Raw genomic sequence first — 14864 nt, 5'->3', positions numbered from 1 at the left:
TTCCACCAGATGAAACTGCAACAGAATGCCCTGAGCTAACAGGCTTCAAAGAAACTTCTAATTCTTTTCATGACTCACCCCCACCACCCCTCTTTTCTTCAAGATTTCTAACTAAAGCCCCAGTAGGTCCCTAAACGTGAAGTACATAGTGTGACCCATGAAGAGATGTGCTATACTCCAAAAGAATTGCATGAGTTTTCCAATCTGTATAGGCGGAAATCAGGGCAATATGTGTGGGAATGGATATTAAGGGTGTGGGATAATGGTGGAAGGAATATGAAGCTGGATGAAGCTGAATTTATTGATATGGGCCCACTAAGCAGAGATTCTGCATTCAGTGTTGTAGCTCGAGGGATTAGAAAGGGCATTAACAATTTGATTGAATGGTTGGCTGAAATATGGATCAAAAAGTGGTGACATTACCTGAGGTCCAAATGCCAGAACTGCCCTGATATATTGTAGATGAGGGGATTCAGAGGCTTAAATAGATGTGAGAGTGGATTATTGTGGAACACTTGCTCACATACCTTCCAGCACGACTTTGAGGAATACATTAGTGAGACGAGCTCTTTCATCCCTGAAGAGTTCTGTTGTTGCCATTCTCTGTCGGACAGATATTACTGTGAAAGCTGCTGTCATTGAGTTGGAATCCATAAACACAGGGGGATGATTGGATCCTGAGTTGGCAGAAACAATGTGGCAACAGTTAATCACCATAAAGAAGGTAGGCGTGGCCACATAACGGACAGAAGACTCAAAGCAGCAGTCAAAATAATCTGACTTGCAGAGACTTGTGGCTTGGCTAGTAGACCATGTACCTAGAAGTAAAATAGATGGGCAGTCTACTAAATTCTTATCTGAGCTGTATAAGCAGAACAGCTCTAGGTCAAGTGAACAGAAGTCTAAATTTGAATTACAAAAAAAGAGAGTCATGGCCCCTAATCAATTTGCAGACTTGAGAGAGTTTACAGACACAGAGCCCTTTGAATAAGGGGAGGGCCAGTACCCTTGGGGAAGGACCCTGTTACAATGCACAATATATACACTGTTAACCTTCCTCCAAGCCTTCTCCAAGGAGACCTATGGCTTTTTACGAGGGTGATTGTGCGTTAGGGAAAAGGAAATGATCAGATACTTTTGGGATTATTAGAGACTGGCTCAGAAGTGACATTAATTCCAGGAGACCCAAAATGCCACTCAGGCCCACTAAGGGCTTAAGGAGGTCAGGTGATTGATGGAGGTTTAGCTCAGGTCCATCTCACAGTGGGCCCAGTGGTCCATTGTGTGGTCATTTCCAAGTTCCAGAGTGCATAATTGGAATCTACATACTCAACAACTGGCAGAATCCCCACACTGGTTCTCTAACTTGTGGAGTGAGAGCTATTATGGTAGGAAAGGACAAGTGGAAGCCACTAGAACTTCCCCTACCTAGCAAAATAGTATATCAATATCAGATTCCTGGAGGGATTGCAGGGATTAGTGCCACTCTTAAGGACTTGAAAGATGCAAGGGTGGTGATTCCCACCACATCCCCATTCAACTTACCTATTTAACCTGTGCAGAAAGTAGATCGGTCTTGGAGGATGACAGTGGATTATCATAAACTTAACCAGGTGGTGACTCAATTGCAGCTACTATTCTAAATGTGATATCATTGCTTGAACCAATTAACACATCCTCTGGTAACTGGTAAGAAGCTGTTGATCTGGCAAATGCAATTTTCTCAATAGCTATTAGCAAGGACCACCAGAAACAGTTTGCATTCAGCTGGCAGGGCCAGTATTTTACCTTCACTGTCCTGCCTCAAGGATATATCAACTTTCCAGCCCTATGTCGCAATCTTGTCTGCAGGGACGTTGATGGTTATTAGCAACTACTCTATACTTATTGGTAAGGCATTTGCGGTTCATAGGTGTGCAAATGTCTGTTTTGTGTCATGGCTTTCACCTCTTCTGGGTATATACAAGGTAGTGCTATTGCTGGGTCATAGGGCAACTTGATATTTTGTTTTCTACAGAACTGCCAAATTGTCTTCCACAGTGGCTGTACCATTAAAATTCCCACCAGCAGTGCATAAGTGTCCCACATTTTCCACATCCTCTCCAACATTTATAGTCTTCTTGTTGGTTTAATAGAAGCCATTTTTATAGGTGTGAGGTGGTATCTCATTGTAGTCCTGATCTGCATTTCCCTTTAAGCTAATGAAAATGAGCATCTCTTCATGGGCTTTTCAGCCATCTGTATTTGCTCTTCAGAAAAATGCCTATACGTATCTTTAGCCCATTTTAAAACTGGGTTGTTCGTTCTTTTGTTGTTGAGTTTTATGGTTTCTTGATGTATACAGGATATCAAACCTTTGTCCGATGTATGATTTCCAAATATTTTTTCCCATTGAGTTGGCTACCTTTTCATCTTTTTGACAAAGTCTTTTGAGGTTCAGAAGCATTTGATTTTGAGGAGTTCCCATTTATCTATTTTTTCTTATGTTGCTTATGCTTTGGGTTTAGGAAGCTATCTTCTATTAGTAGGTCTTGAAGATGTTTTCCTACATTTTCTTCTAGAAGTTGATGGTGCTAATTCTTATATTGATCCACTTTGAGTTAATTTTTGTATAGGTGTAAGATAAGGGTCTTCTTTCATTCTTTTGGCTATTGATATCCAGTTGTCCCATGCCCATTTATTAAAAAGACTATTCTGTCTCAGTTCAGTGGATTTGGGGGCCTTGTCAAAAATCAGTTGACCATGGATTTGGTGGTCTATTTCTGCACTCTCAATTAGATTGCATTGGTCAACATTTCTATCTTTGTGCCAGTACCATGTTGTTTTGACCACTGTGGCTTTATAGTAAGTTTTAAAGTCAGGAAGTGTTAATCCTCCCACTTTGTTCATCTTTTTTAGGATGCTTTTTATTTGGGGTGTCTTTCCCTTCCAGATGAACTTGGTAACTCTCTTTTCCAGGTCTTCAAAGTAGGTTGTTGGAACTTTTATTGGTGTCGCATTGAATTTGTTTATCAATTTGGATATAATTGACATCTTAACTATATTTAACCTACTTATCCATGAGCAGAGAATGTCTTTCCACCTATTTAGATCTTCTTTGATTTCTTCTAGCAATTTTATGTAGTTTCCTGTGTACAATTCCTTTATATCCCTAATTAACTTCATTCCTAAGTACTTGATTCTTTTAGTTGCTATTTTGAATGGAATTTCTTCCTTAACTGACTCCTCAGTTAGGTCATTGCTTGTGTATAGAAATGTTACTGATTTTTGCACATTAATTTTATATCTTGTCACCTTGTTCTATTTGTTTATTAGCTCAAATAACTTTGTTGTAGATTTCTCAGAACTTTTCAAGTATAGTATCATGTCATCTGAAAATAATGAAAGTTTTACTTCTTCTTTTCCAGTTTGGATACCTTTTATTTCTTTGTCCTGCCTAATTGCTCTGGCTAAAAACTCTTGCACAGTGTTGAATAACAGTGGTGACACTGGGCTCTTTTCTCATTCCTGATCTCATAGGGAAAGCTTTCAATCTCTCTCAGTGGAGTACAATGCTGGCTATTGTTTTTTTCATATATGCCCTTTATCATATTGAGGGAATTACCTTTGTTTCCTGTCCTTTGAAGTATTTTTATCAGAAAAGGAAGTTGAATTTTGTCAAATGCTTCCTCAACATCAATTGAGATGATCGTATGATTTCTACCTTTTGATTTGTTAAAGTGATGTAATACATTAATTGATTTTCTTGTGTTGAACCATCCTTGCATTCCTGGTATAAACCCCACTTGGTCATGATGTATAATTATTTTAATATGTTGTTGGATTCTATTTGCTAGTATTTTGTTGAGAATTTTTGTATCTATGTTCATTAGGGAGATTGGCCTGTAGTTTTCCTTTCTTATAACATCTTTACCCAGTTTTGGTATTAGAATGATGTTAACTTCATAAAATGAGTTAGGTAGTGTTCCTTTTTCCTCAACTTTTTCAAACAGTCTCAGTAGGATTGGTGTTAGTTCTTTTTGGAATGTTTGCTAAAATTCCCCTGTGAAGTCATCTGGCCCTGGGCTTTTCTTTGTAGGAAGTTTTTTGATGACTGATTGATATCTCTTTACTTGTGATTGGCTTGTTGAGATCTATTTCTTCCTGAGTCAGTGTAGCTTGTTTGTGTGTTTACAGGAATTTGTTCATTTCCTCTAAGTTGTCTAGTTTGTTGGCCAATAGTTGTTTATAGTATCATCTTATGATTTATTTCTTCAGGGTCTGTGGTAACGCACCCCTTTTCATTTCTGATTTTATTTGCATCCGTTCTCATTTTTTCTTTGTCAGTTTTGCTAGTGGCACATAAATTTTATTGATTTTCTCAAAGAACCAACTTTTGGTTTTATTGATTCTTTCTATTGTTCTTCTAGTCTCCCATTCATTTAACTCTGCTTTAATCTTTGTTATTTCTCTTCTATTTGCTTTGGGGTTAGTTTGCTGTTCTTTCTCAAGTTCCTCCAGATGAGCAGTTAAGTCTGCGATTTTTGCTCTTTCTTGTTTTTTAGTATAGGTATTTAGGGCAATAAATGCTTATATACTCATTTTCATTCATCTCCAGATAGCTACTGATTTCTCTAGCAATTTCTTCTTTGACCCACTGGTTGTTTAAGAGTGTTATTTAATCTCCATATATTTCTGAATGTTCTCATTCTTTGGTAGTTATTGATATTCAGCTACATTTCATTGTTATCAGACCAAGTGCTTTGAGTAATTTCAATGTTTTTAAATTTATAAAGATCTGTTTTGTGCCCCAGCATATGATTTACCCTGGAGAATGTTCCATGAGCACTAAAGAAGAATGTATATCCTGTGTTTTGGGGTATAATGACCTATATATGTGTGTTAGGTCTAATTTACTTATCAAGTTGTTTAACTTCTATATTTCCTTGTGATCTTTAGTCTGGTTGTTCTATCTATAGAGGAGAGTGGTGTGTTGAAGTTTCCTACTATTATTAATGAAACATCTAATACTTCCTTCAGTTTTACCAATGTCTGTCTCATTTTTTTTGGAGCTCTTTGATTGGGGCATAAACATTTATGATTGTTATTTCTTTTTGGTGACTTGTCCCTTTTACTAATATATAGTATCCTTCTTTATCTCTTATGATATCTTTACATTTAAAGCCTATTTTGACCAATATTAGTATAGCTGCTCCTTGCTTCCTTTTGGTTACAACTTGCGTGAAACATCTTTTTCCATCCTTTTACTTTCAATCTATTTGTATCCTTGTGACTAAGATGAGTCTCTTATAAGCAGCATATAACTGGATTATGTTTCTTAATCCATTCTGCCAATCTGTGTCTTTTCATTGGTTAGGTTAGTCCATCAACATTCAAAGTTATTACTGAATAGGCATTTCTTGAATCCACTATCTTATCTTTTAGATTTTATTTGTCAGAGCTATATTTTCCTTCTTTCTCTTTTTATTCTTTAAGTTACCCTTACTGGTACTCTTCAACTCTCTATCCTCCTCCAGACCTCCCTCACCTGTTTTTTTTTTTTTTCCAATTAGCAGAACTCCTTTTAGTACTTTTTGTAGGGCCAGTCTCTTGTTGACAAATTCTTTCAGGATTTATTTGTTTGCGAAAATGTTAATCTCTGCCTCAGTTTTGGGGAACGGTTCATCTGGGTACAGAATTCTTGGCTGGAAGTCTTTCTCTTTCAGGATCTTAAATATGTCATACCACTGCCTTCTCACCTCCATAGTGCCAGTTGGGTAGTCCGAACTCAGTTTTAGGTGGTTTCCCTTGTATGTAGTAGATTGTTTTTCTCTTGCCACTTTCAGGATTTTCTGTTTCTCTTCAACATTTAACAGTCTATTATGTGTCCTGGGGAAGGTCTATTTGGATTTATTCTATTTGGAGTTCGTTGAACTTCTTTGACTTGTATATTTATGTCCTTTATAAGGGATGGGAAGTTTTCCCCCACTATATCCTCAACTAATCTTCCTAGCCTTTTACTCTTCTCTTCTTCTGGGACACCAATGATTCTTATATTTGTGTGCTTTGTTTTGTCCAACATTTTCCAGAGATCCAATTCAAATTTTTCCTTCTTTTTTGCCATTTGCTGTTTTGAGTACTTGAAATCAGTTTTCCTGCCCTCTAATTCATTTATTCTTCCTTCTGTCTGTTCAAATCTGGTGTTGTGTGTCTCTATCATATTTTTTATTTGGTCTACAGCATTTTAAGTCTCTGTGATAGTGCTATTTTTCTATTTATTCTTTCAAATTCTCTTTATGCTTCTAGTATCTTCTTGATGTCCTTTGTGTCATTAGCCATCTCATTTATTTTATTTAGTAGAGTTATATGAATATCTTTGATTAGTTGTTCCAACATCTTTGTCTCCTCTGGTGTTTTAATTGGGTCATTAGGCTGGGTTATATCTGTCTGCATCATGATATGCTTAATGATCGTCTGTTGTCTTCACATCATGTAAATATCTTGATTGGTTTACTTTGGAAGTTGATTTCCTTCAGTGGTCTAAAGACTTGTATTTGCAGGATGGATGTGGAGTAGGATGAAGAGCATGGGGTGGAGCAGAACAGTGTGGTGATGCATTGCAGTGCAGGTATATGTGCAGGTTGAGGATGCTACACTGGTGCCTGTGAGTGTGGACCCCAGCAGCAGGGGAGGATGTGGCTGTGTGGGTGGATGGGTCTAGGGGCGTGGGGTCTTGGTGTTGCTGATCTAGGGTGGGGGGCCCTTTGTGCACATGTGCAGAGCTAGGGCAGCGGATTGGCATTGTGTTTGCATGGGCTGGAAGCTGATGTGGCCCCACTGTGCTGGTCAGCTCTTTCCCAGAACTGGGGGGGCGTGCCTGATGTCAATGCGCATGCGCCGATCTGAGACTGCTGTAAACTGATGTACATGTGTGCAGAGCTCAGTGGGGAGTCAGATGGGGCTACACAACCATATGGACTGGGGGCAGGTGTAGCCTGGGTATGGAGGTAAGCCCTTACAGCCTTTCTGAGCTGGTGACTGCCTGTAGGGGCAGAGTCTGGGAGGTAGGGCTCAGAAGGGGTGGAATGAGACTGCACTTGGGTAAGTGAGGTGGGTTGGACTGGGGCAGGCATGGGTGCACTTGGGTTGGGATCGTGGGGTGGAGGCATTTGGAGCGTGCGGAGTGGGGGTCCATGACATGGTTCAGGTGCATAGGGTGTGGGGTGAGTTGTTGTTTGTGGAGCTGCAATGGTGAGGGTAGTGCATTCAAGGAACATGGCTTGGCTTGCTTCCTCATCCCCGTCTCCCTGTCCATGCACTCCTGAGGGCTGCAGGCTTTCACGTTAGGCTGTTTGCACCAGCTGGCCATTCTCTGGTTCTCTGCTTCTCAGTTCCTTTGCTTTTGCAACCAGGGCCACCCTATGTAGTGCAGAAGACTCTCCCAGGTCATTTACACCCTGGAATCACCATCTCAGTTGCCCTACCATCCCTTCTCTAGCTGTTCCTTGGAGCAGGGTTGAAATTGGTCTATCCTATCCCACCATCTTTCCAGAACTCATTCCATAAATTTTGATATGTTGTGTTATTTTCTTTCATCTCGAGATATTTACTGACTTATATTGCAATTTCTTTTCCGACCCACTGATTGTTTAAGAGAGTGTTGTTTAACCTCCATGTATTTGTAAGTTTTCTGGTTCTCCTGCTGTTATTGATTTCCAACTTCATTCCATTATGATCAGAGAAAGTGCTTTGCATAATTTCAAAATTTTGACATGTATTAATGTTACCAGACAAAGGCCATGGATTCTTTTGCCTGATGCTGTCAACAACCGGTTCCTGAGATACTGGGGTTTCAGAGAGAAAGAATATATTACTACACATGCAGTAGGAGAGCAGATGGCCCAAAATCTGTCTCCCTGAACTGCAGTAATTCGGATGTTTTATTAGAGAAAAGGTTGGCACGGTTTAGGATAATGAGCACAGTGGCCCCAGATACTGTAATTAGAGGGGATTTAAGTATTGAGCATGCGCAGATTGATTGCATGCTTAGTCATAGAATGTATGAAAGAAAAGGGTGGAATGAGGTATAGGTGACTTGTAGGTTAAGTCTAAGGTACTGTGCATATCAGGTGGGCCCACTTAGGTTAAATCTGGTGTTGATCATCAAGATAATTTTGGACTTGGGGTGAGTTAGTTCTGGGTGGACAGAAGACCCATCATTAACAAACATTGGGGTCTGTCTTGAGTGATTACAAGACTGTAAAGTTGAAAAACTGCATAGCTAGGTGCAGATGAATGTCAGTCACAAGGTTTTTACAATCACAGAGGCAGATGACAAGGGCTATACAACCATTATCAGAGATCAAAACAGCTGCATTACCATTTAGAGATTTCAGGTATTTCCCTGTCTCCTCCAATATGCCAGAAAGCAAAAAGGAATATTTATATAATGATTCAGTAATCAAAATCATCCCTTAAAATCTGATTTCTCAGTTACATTAAGGCCTGTTTTTTTTGCCACAGTATATGTTCTGGACAATATTCCTTGAGCACCTGAGAACAATGCATATTCTGCTATTTGGGGGTGCAATGTTCTATATATGTCTGTTAAATCTAGTTCATTTATCGTATTATTCAAGTTCTCTGCTTCCTCACTGATCCTCTGTTCTACCTACTGAAGAGTGTGGTGTGTTAAAGTTCCCACTATTTTTTTATTTTTATTGATTTTTTTATGCGTGCTTTTGTGTACAAATCATGTACTGTTGGGCATGGCTTTTTTTTTTTTTTTTTTTAACATGGGCAAGCACAGGGAATCGAACCCGGGTCCTCGGGCATGGCAGGCAAGCACTCTTACCTGCTGAGCCACCATGGCCCGTCCCCCACTATTTTTGTAGACACATCTGTTATTCCCTTCAGTTTTCCAGTGTTTGCCTCATGCACTTTGGGGCACCTTGACTAGGTGCATAAATATGATTGTTGTTTCTTCTTGGTGACTCTCCCCCTTTATTAATATATAGTGTCCTTTGTCTCTCATAATATTTTTACATTTAAAGTCTATTTTGTCTGATATTGCTGTAGCTACCCTGAGTTTTTTTCACTACTGCTTGCATGCAATATCTTTTTCCATCTGACAAATGCATCCTGGGCCAGGAGCTGGGGTGAGGTTAGGGAAGTAAGAAGCCAGGTGCCTGGTGGGCCTGGGTCTCTGAGGAGGCTGGCAGGGGCCCAAGCGACTGGGGCCAAGCCTGGGCACAGAGTGTATTAAAGGAAGGAACCGAGCACCAGCATGTGGGAACTGCTGGCACTGAAGCTAAGAGGGGCCCCAGCCCACAGGCTGACCTGGAATGGGCACAGGGGAAAGGGGCCTGGAGGCATGGAGTCTGTGGTGGAAGTTTTCAGAGCATTCCAGGGGAGTACGTGCATGTGAGTGTGAGTGTGTGATTGTGAGAGTGTATATGTGTGCAATCGTGTCTGTGCTGTGTGTGCATGTCTGTGTGCATTCTTGTGTCTGTGTCCGTTGTATATCTTGAACATGGATGCTAATGTGTATGTGTGTCCTCGTGTGTGTGTGTTGATGAGTGTGTAAGAGTGTGTGTGGCTGCATGTGTGTGTGTATGTGTGAGTATATGGATGTGTGTGGGAGTACGTTCTAAGTGTATGAAGATGTTTGTGAGAGTGTGTTGGGAGTGTGCCTGCATGCGTTGTATGCCTGTGAGCATACCCTTGTGAGTGTACTGGTTGTGCCTGTGAGCGTGAGTGTGCCTTTGGAGTGTGAGTGTCCTGTGTGGAGAGTGGCGTGTCTGTGTGTTTCTGGGCACCAGCTAAGGTGTGCCCCAGTATCGTGCCCTCCTCTGTGAGCATGGCTATGAGAAATTGGGGGGTCAGAAAAGTGTGTGTCACTCGGATTTTCAAGAAGGCCTCCCCGTGGGGCAGGGTCCAGAGTGTAGGGTGTGGCCATCCTGTGGTGGGAGGGAGGACAAGGCCTGAGTTCCTGCCCCCACCTGCCCCACCAAGTGTTCTAAGATTGGCAAAGCTCCCAGGTCAGGGCCCCGGGGAAGGGGTGGGCTGGGCAGAAACACAGGCAGGGGTCTGCTCTGAGACCCAGCACACACACGCATCCCAGAGACACCTCGACGGGTGCACTCTGACAGACATGCCCACCAGCACAATCACTCCATCCCCACCCACATGTACCCGGACACACACACACCATCTCCTACACACAGCTGATATGCACGTCCAGAGCCCTGGCACCAGTGGCACCCCTCAAGCATGCTACTCCAGGGAAGTACAAAGGGTCTCTGCCCTGGCCCAGCTGCAGCCTCCAGAACAGAGGTGAGCGCAGTGTGTGAGGCCGGAGCTCACCGGATCTGCTGTGTGGCAGACACGCCCCTCTTTGAAGATAGCCTGGGGCCTGGAAGGGGGACTGGCCCTGGAGAGGTGCTGGTTCTGGAGGGCGGAGTAGCCTGGGCCCTGGAGGGGGACAGGACCTTTTCATCACCTCAACTGTCTCTGCCCACCCTCTTGGGGTGCCTGCTCTCTATTTGCACCTTTGCCCCCACCTGGGTCTGTGCTTCTGACTGCCAGTCTCCCCTCTCACTCAGACTTGTCCCTGTCCTTCTCTGAATATGGAACCAGTGGATGAGGGAATAAGGACTGCCCTGGCAGTGCCAGCCACAGCTTTAAGCCCAGCCCAGAAGATGCCAGGGGACAGGGTGGGGAGGGGGGGGTAGGGGGTGGCCTTGGCTCCAGAAGCCCCTGCAGTAAGTAGCCCCTGCCAGGCAGGGATGGCAGGAGGGCCCAGATGTGAGGGTGGGTGCAAGGCTTCAGGAGGGCATCCAGATCAGGGGGTGGGGGATGGGGTTCAAGGGCCCGGGTCTGGCCAATCAGTGTTCTCGAGGACCCAGTACTGTCCGAGTCTCGGTAGAGGGAGGGGTAGGGCAGTGACTAGAGAGATGCTGTGGGGTGACACGGCCTGGAAGTGGGGGTGCGGGCACTAAACTGTGCATTTCAATCCTGGGAGAGCCCAACGTGTCCCCAGCCAGTGGCCTGGGTGGTGGGTGGGCCTGAGGTAGGTGAGGTGGGGACCCAAGCAATGGCCTGAGCTAGGTGAGGATGACTGGGGTGGGAGATCTCCCGATCCCTGGGGCCAGCCACGGAAGCCCTGAGCACCCTACATTGGGGCCTGGACGGGTGCAGAGATAAAGTTGTTTTGCAAGATGCGCGCGTACAGGGGAGACGAGGAGGCTGGATACAGCGCAGCTGAGGGGAGGAGCTGCGGACCTTGTAGGAAGGGCCTGAGGATCACGAGGGGCTGTTGGGGAGGGGCCTGAGGGACAACCAGGAGGCTGGGAGAAAGTGGGTGTGGCCCCGGGGACACCTGCAGAGCAGGGAGGTGAAGAGACTAAGGGAAAACCCTGCAGCTGACCGCTCCCCCGCCTGGGGGTGGGAGGTGGGCAGCAGGGGCGTCCTTAGCTGGCACTGACGGGGGGGCGGGGTAGGGATTCCCCGAGGAGGCGAGGACCCTACCGCGGCCGGCAGCCCCTCCCTCTACGTGAGCTGAGGGCAGCCTCCAGGTGTCTGAGGTGAGGGCCGCGAGGGCATGGACGGCCTGACCCCGCAGCCCCGGCTCATGCAGTCTCCGCCTGGCACCGGGGAGGAGTCGTGCGGCCTCTGCCTGGCCTGGGCGTGCGGACTTGGGCGGCTCCCGCCGATCTCGGGTGCTTTCTCGCAGAGATCAGTACCTTCCCGGGCGGCCGAGTGGCTCCCCAGGCCACAGAGAGGTAGAGGGGCTCCCCCGGCCAGCAGAGGGCTCCCCTCTATGGGAATCGTCTGTCCTGAATACCCCGGGGCGTCCTGACTGCTGTCCGAGGGGACTTCCCGGGGAGAGTCCCGGGACGACTGGCAAAGGCTGGGCGGTCCCGCGGGGTGGGGACGGGCTTCCTGGCCCCGCCTAGGCAGAGCAGGTACTCGGGGGCTGGCTACAGGGCTGGGGAACCCCCTCTTCCCGCAGGTGCCCCCCAGTACTCTCTGCGGCTGGGTGCGGTCAAAGTGTGCAGGGACAAACGCGCACGCTAACGTGCATCTTTTTCCGCTTCAGAGGTGCAGGCCACTCCCCGGGTCCCGCACGTCTAGGGGCTGGAGCAGGTGCCGGCGGGTCGGGGAAGCCTCGGTCTCGCAGAGCCCAGGGCTAGGGCGGAGCCTGAGCCCGCCAGGGAAATCCGCCCGCCTGAAGAGTCCCTGCAGGTTTCCTACGTGCCCCGCCCTGCCTCGCGGGGCCCGCGTCCTGCCCGGAGGCGGGGAAGACCACATGACCTTTTCCGGGGGTCAGCGCGAATCCGATGTCCCCGGGTCCAAGTGGCAGGCCCAGGGGCGGGTCTCCAAGGGGCGGTGCAGGAGGAGCGCTGAAAACCGCCCACCCGGCTCCACCCACCCAGTCCGCGCCGTCCACCCGCACCGCCTTAGCTGTAGCCGCTCCGACTCGGCACCGCGATGCCCAAGTGCCCCAAATGCGCCAAGGAGGTGTACTTCCGTGAGCGCGAGCCCCGAGGAAGCGCGGCCCAGAGGCGTCGGGCCGGGCGGGAGCTGGGCGCGCTCAGGTGGGCCAGGGGAGCCGGGACCCCTGGGCGCCGCCCTGGCAACGAGACTGTAGCCCCAGAACCCTGCGCCCGCCCCATCGGCCCGGAGCCGCTTCGCTGCCCCCAGCCCTACGCGCCTTCCTCCCACGATGGGAGGGTCCCCCTAGCTCTTCCGGTCTCTGGATCCCGCTGTCTCTTCCTGTTCGGAGCTCCGGGTCTCTATGCCCCTCGCCCCTCGGGCGCGCCCTTGGAGCGCGGGTACCCAGACACCCGGCTCGGCCGCCCCTCCCAGTGCTAAGTGGAAACAGACGCGAAAACCAGCGCGCGGGGCGCCGCCTCGGCCCCGCACTGGGATCCCGGGCGCCCGCTTTCTTGCCCTCCAGCCATATGGAGCGCTGGGCCCGCGCCCATGCCTGGGACTCCGTCCCCGGGGGAGAGCGGGAAGAAGTGCCCTGGTCCCTGGTGTGAGGGCAGGGTGGCCGGCCTGGCGAAGCCGGCTTAACCTGGTGGCGCCTACCACCCTGGGGGGGGCCCCCAGCCTGGCCGCACGCCCTCTGCCCTGTGACCACCCCACGCTCCTTACCCAGTCCCTGAAAGCGCCCCCTTTCTCCTCCTCTAGCCCCAACCAAGCTCTCAGGACGTCACCAGGGCCCCTCGAGGGGAAGTGCGGGGGGGGGGGGGGGGGAGACCAGCGCCCCCTCCCGTTGTTAAGCTGAATTGGCCCAGAGGACGGGAGGCATAACCCCCCTTTTCTCCAGCCTCTGGGGCAGAGGGAGGGCTAGACCTTGGGGTGGGGGTGAAGCGGAGGAATGTCCTCATGAGTGGGTGATACCTTGGGCCAGGGGTGACCTGGAACAAGAGGTGAGTGAGGGCAGGGCAGGAGTACTGGGCCGGCTTGTGGCTCACACCAGGACTGCTGTCTGGGCCTTTGCAGCCGAGCGGGTGACATCCCTGGGCAAGGACTGGCATCGCCCCTGCCTGAAGTGTGAGAAATGTGGAAGAACCCTGACTTCGGGGGGCCATGCCAAGGTAAGCTGGGGGCTGCAGTCCAAGACCTGGGGGGTGGCAGGGGCAGGAGCTGAGGGTCCCTTCTCATGGCCCCTCTCTCTGCAGCATGAGGGCAAGCCCTACTGCAACCACCCCTGCTATGCAGCCATGTTCGGGCCCAAAGGTATGCTTCCTGTGACCTCTGACCCAGCCCCTGGCTACCCCTCACCTGCCCGCTCTTTCCTCCATAGGCTTTGGGCGGGGAGGAGCTGAGAGTCACACTTTCAAGTAAAGCCGGGTAGAAGTGCCACAGCCCTGCCTACCCCACCTGTCCCTAGCAACCTCACCGGAGTAGGGGGCTGGGAGGGAGAGTGGGATGGGACTTAGCTTACCTGTCTCTGTCTCTCTCTGCACAGGTGGTGGAATCCCCATCTGCTGCCCCCCAGCCACCCACCATGCTGCTGGCCTCCCTAAGGCAAAATCACACCCAGACTCCTCAACTCCCTTGTAGCCCCTCACATCCTCAATAAACCCCAAACACTCCCAAGCCCTGTGGCCCCTGTATGTATGTATGTATGTATGCATATATGTATGTATGTATGTGTGTGTATGTGCCAGGTCAAGGGCTGCTGCAGTTGGGCTGTCCTGCCCTACCAGGAGTAGCACCCACTTCCTCAGTGTCCTCCTGGGCCCACTGCAAGCCCAAACCCCCTCTGTACCCGAGAACCACATGCCTAGACTCAGTGCTCCATCGCCCAATCCAGCAGAGAGGCCCCGAGCCCCTTCTTGGGGTTCTGGAATGGGCCTGGAGGGTCAGGGGGAATGAAGCCTGGGGCGGGTGGGGCTGGTGGAGCACAGGCTAACCTGGTAGGGGTCCGAGCCTGCATGAGTCAGCTGCAGTTCAGCTAGTTCCCTTTAGGAGAAGCTTTTGGGGCAGCTGTGGGGCTCCTTGCCTGCCCCTGTACCCCCGCTTCCTGCTGCCTCTCCCCTTTGGTCTCTTCCAGCCTGCCCCGGCATCTCTGCAGGGGGTTCTGTGGCTGCATAGGAGGCTCAGCCTGTCTATCCAGCCTACCAAGTGGCTTGCAGCTCTGGTGGAGGGATTTGGGACATGCACTTTCTGGGCAGCAAGAAGGAAAGGGCCCAGAGGGGCCACCTCAGCCTGGGAAGTGGCCTTAGCTCGGCCTTTGGTCTCTGGTGGTGTTTTGGGAGCCTGAGCTCAGTAGGCCATGGGAAGAGGCCGAGGGCAGTGTCAGGGGCCCGTGGTGGGTGTGTATGTATGTGGAAACTTGGTGTCCCCCAAATTCCTGGGGAACTCCTAAG

At 48.6% G+C, this 14864-nt stretch overlaps 1 protein-coding gene across 2 annotated transcripts; it reads left to right on the top strand.

Annotated features, from left to right (window-relative positions):
* The first annotated feature begins 12367 nt into the window (after nucleotides 1–12367).
* On the top strand, nucleotides 12368–14091 carry LOC143656327 (cysteine-rich protein 1-like). Of its 2 annotated transcripts, none has more exons than XM_077128350.1 (4): nucleotides 12368–12511; nucleotides 13492–13586; nucleotides 13671–13728; nucleotides 13961–14091. In XM_077128350.1, the coding sequence occupies exons 1-4, from the start codon at nucleotides 12472–12474 to the stop codon at nucleotides 14053–14055; spliced, it is 288 nt and encodes a 95-aa protein (XP_076984465.1). In that variant the 5' UTR covers nucleotides 12368–12471; the 3' UTR covers nucleotides 14056–14091. The 2 variants fall into 2 exon arrangements, with proteins under 2 accessions (XP_076984465.1, XP_076984466.1); XM_077128351.1 differs by lacking the exon at nucleotides 13961–14091 and adding an exon at nucleotides 13796–13887 and having other exon boundaries at nucleotides 12463–12511.
* The last annotated feature ends 773 nt before the right edge of the window (nucleotides 14092–14864 follow it).

Source organism: Tamandua tetradactyla, chromosome 14 (assembly GCF_023851605.1).
Source record: "Tamandua tetradactyla isolate mTamTet1 chromosome 14, mTamTet1.pri, whole genome shotgun sequence".
NCBI lineage: Eukaryota > Metazoa > Chordata > Mammalia > Pilosa > Myrmecophagidae > Tamandua > Tamandua tetradactyla.
This window is presented reverse-complemented; position numbering and strand designations above follow the sequence as displayed.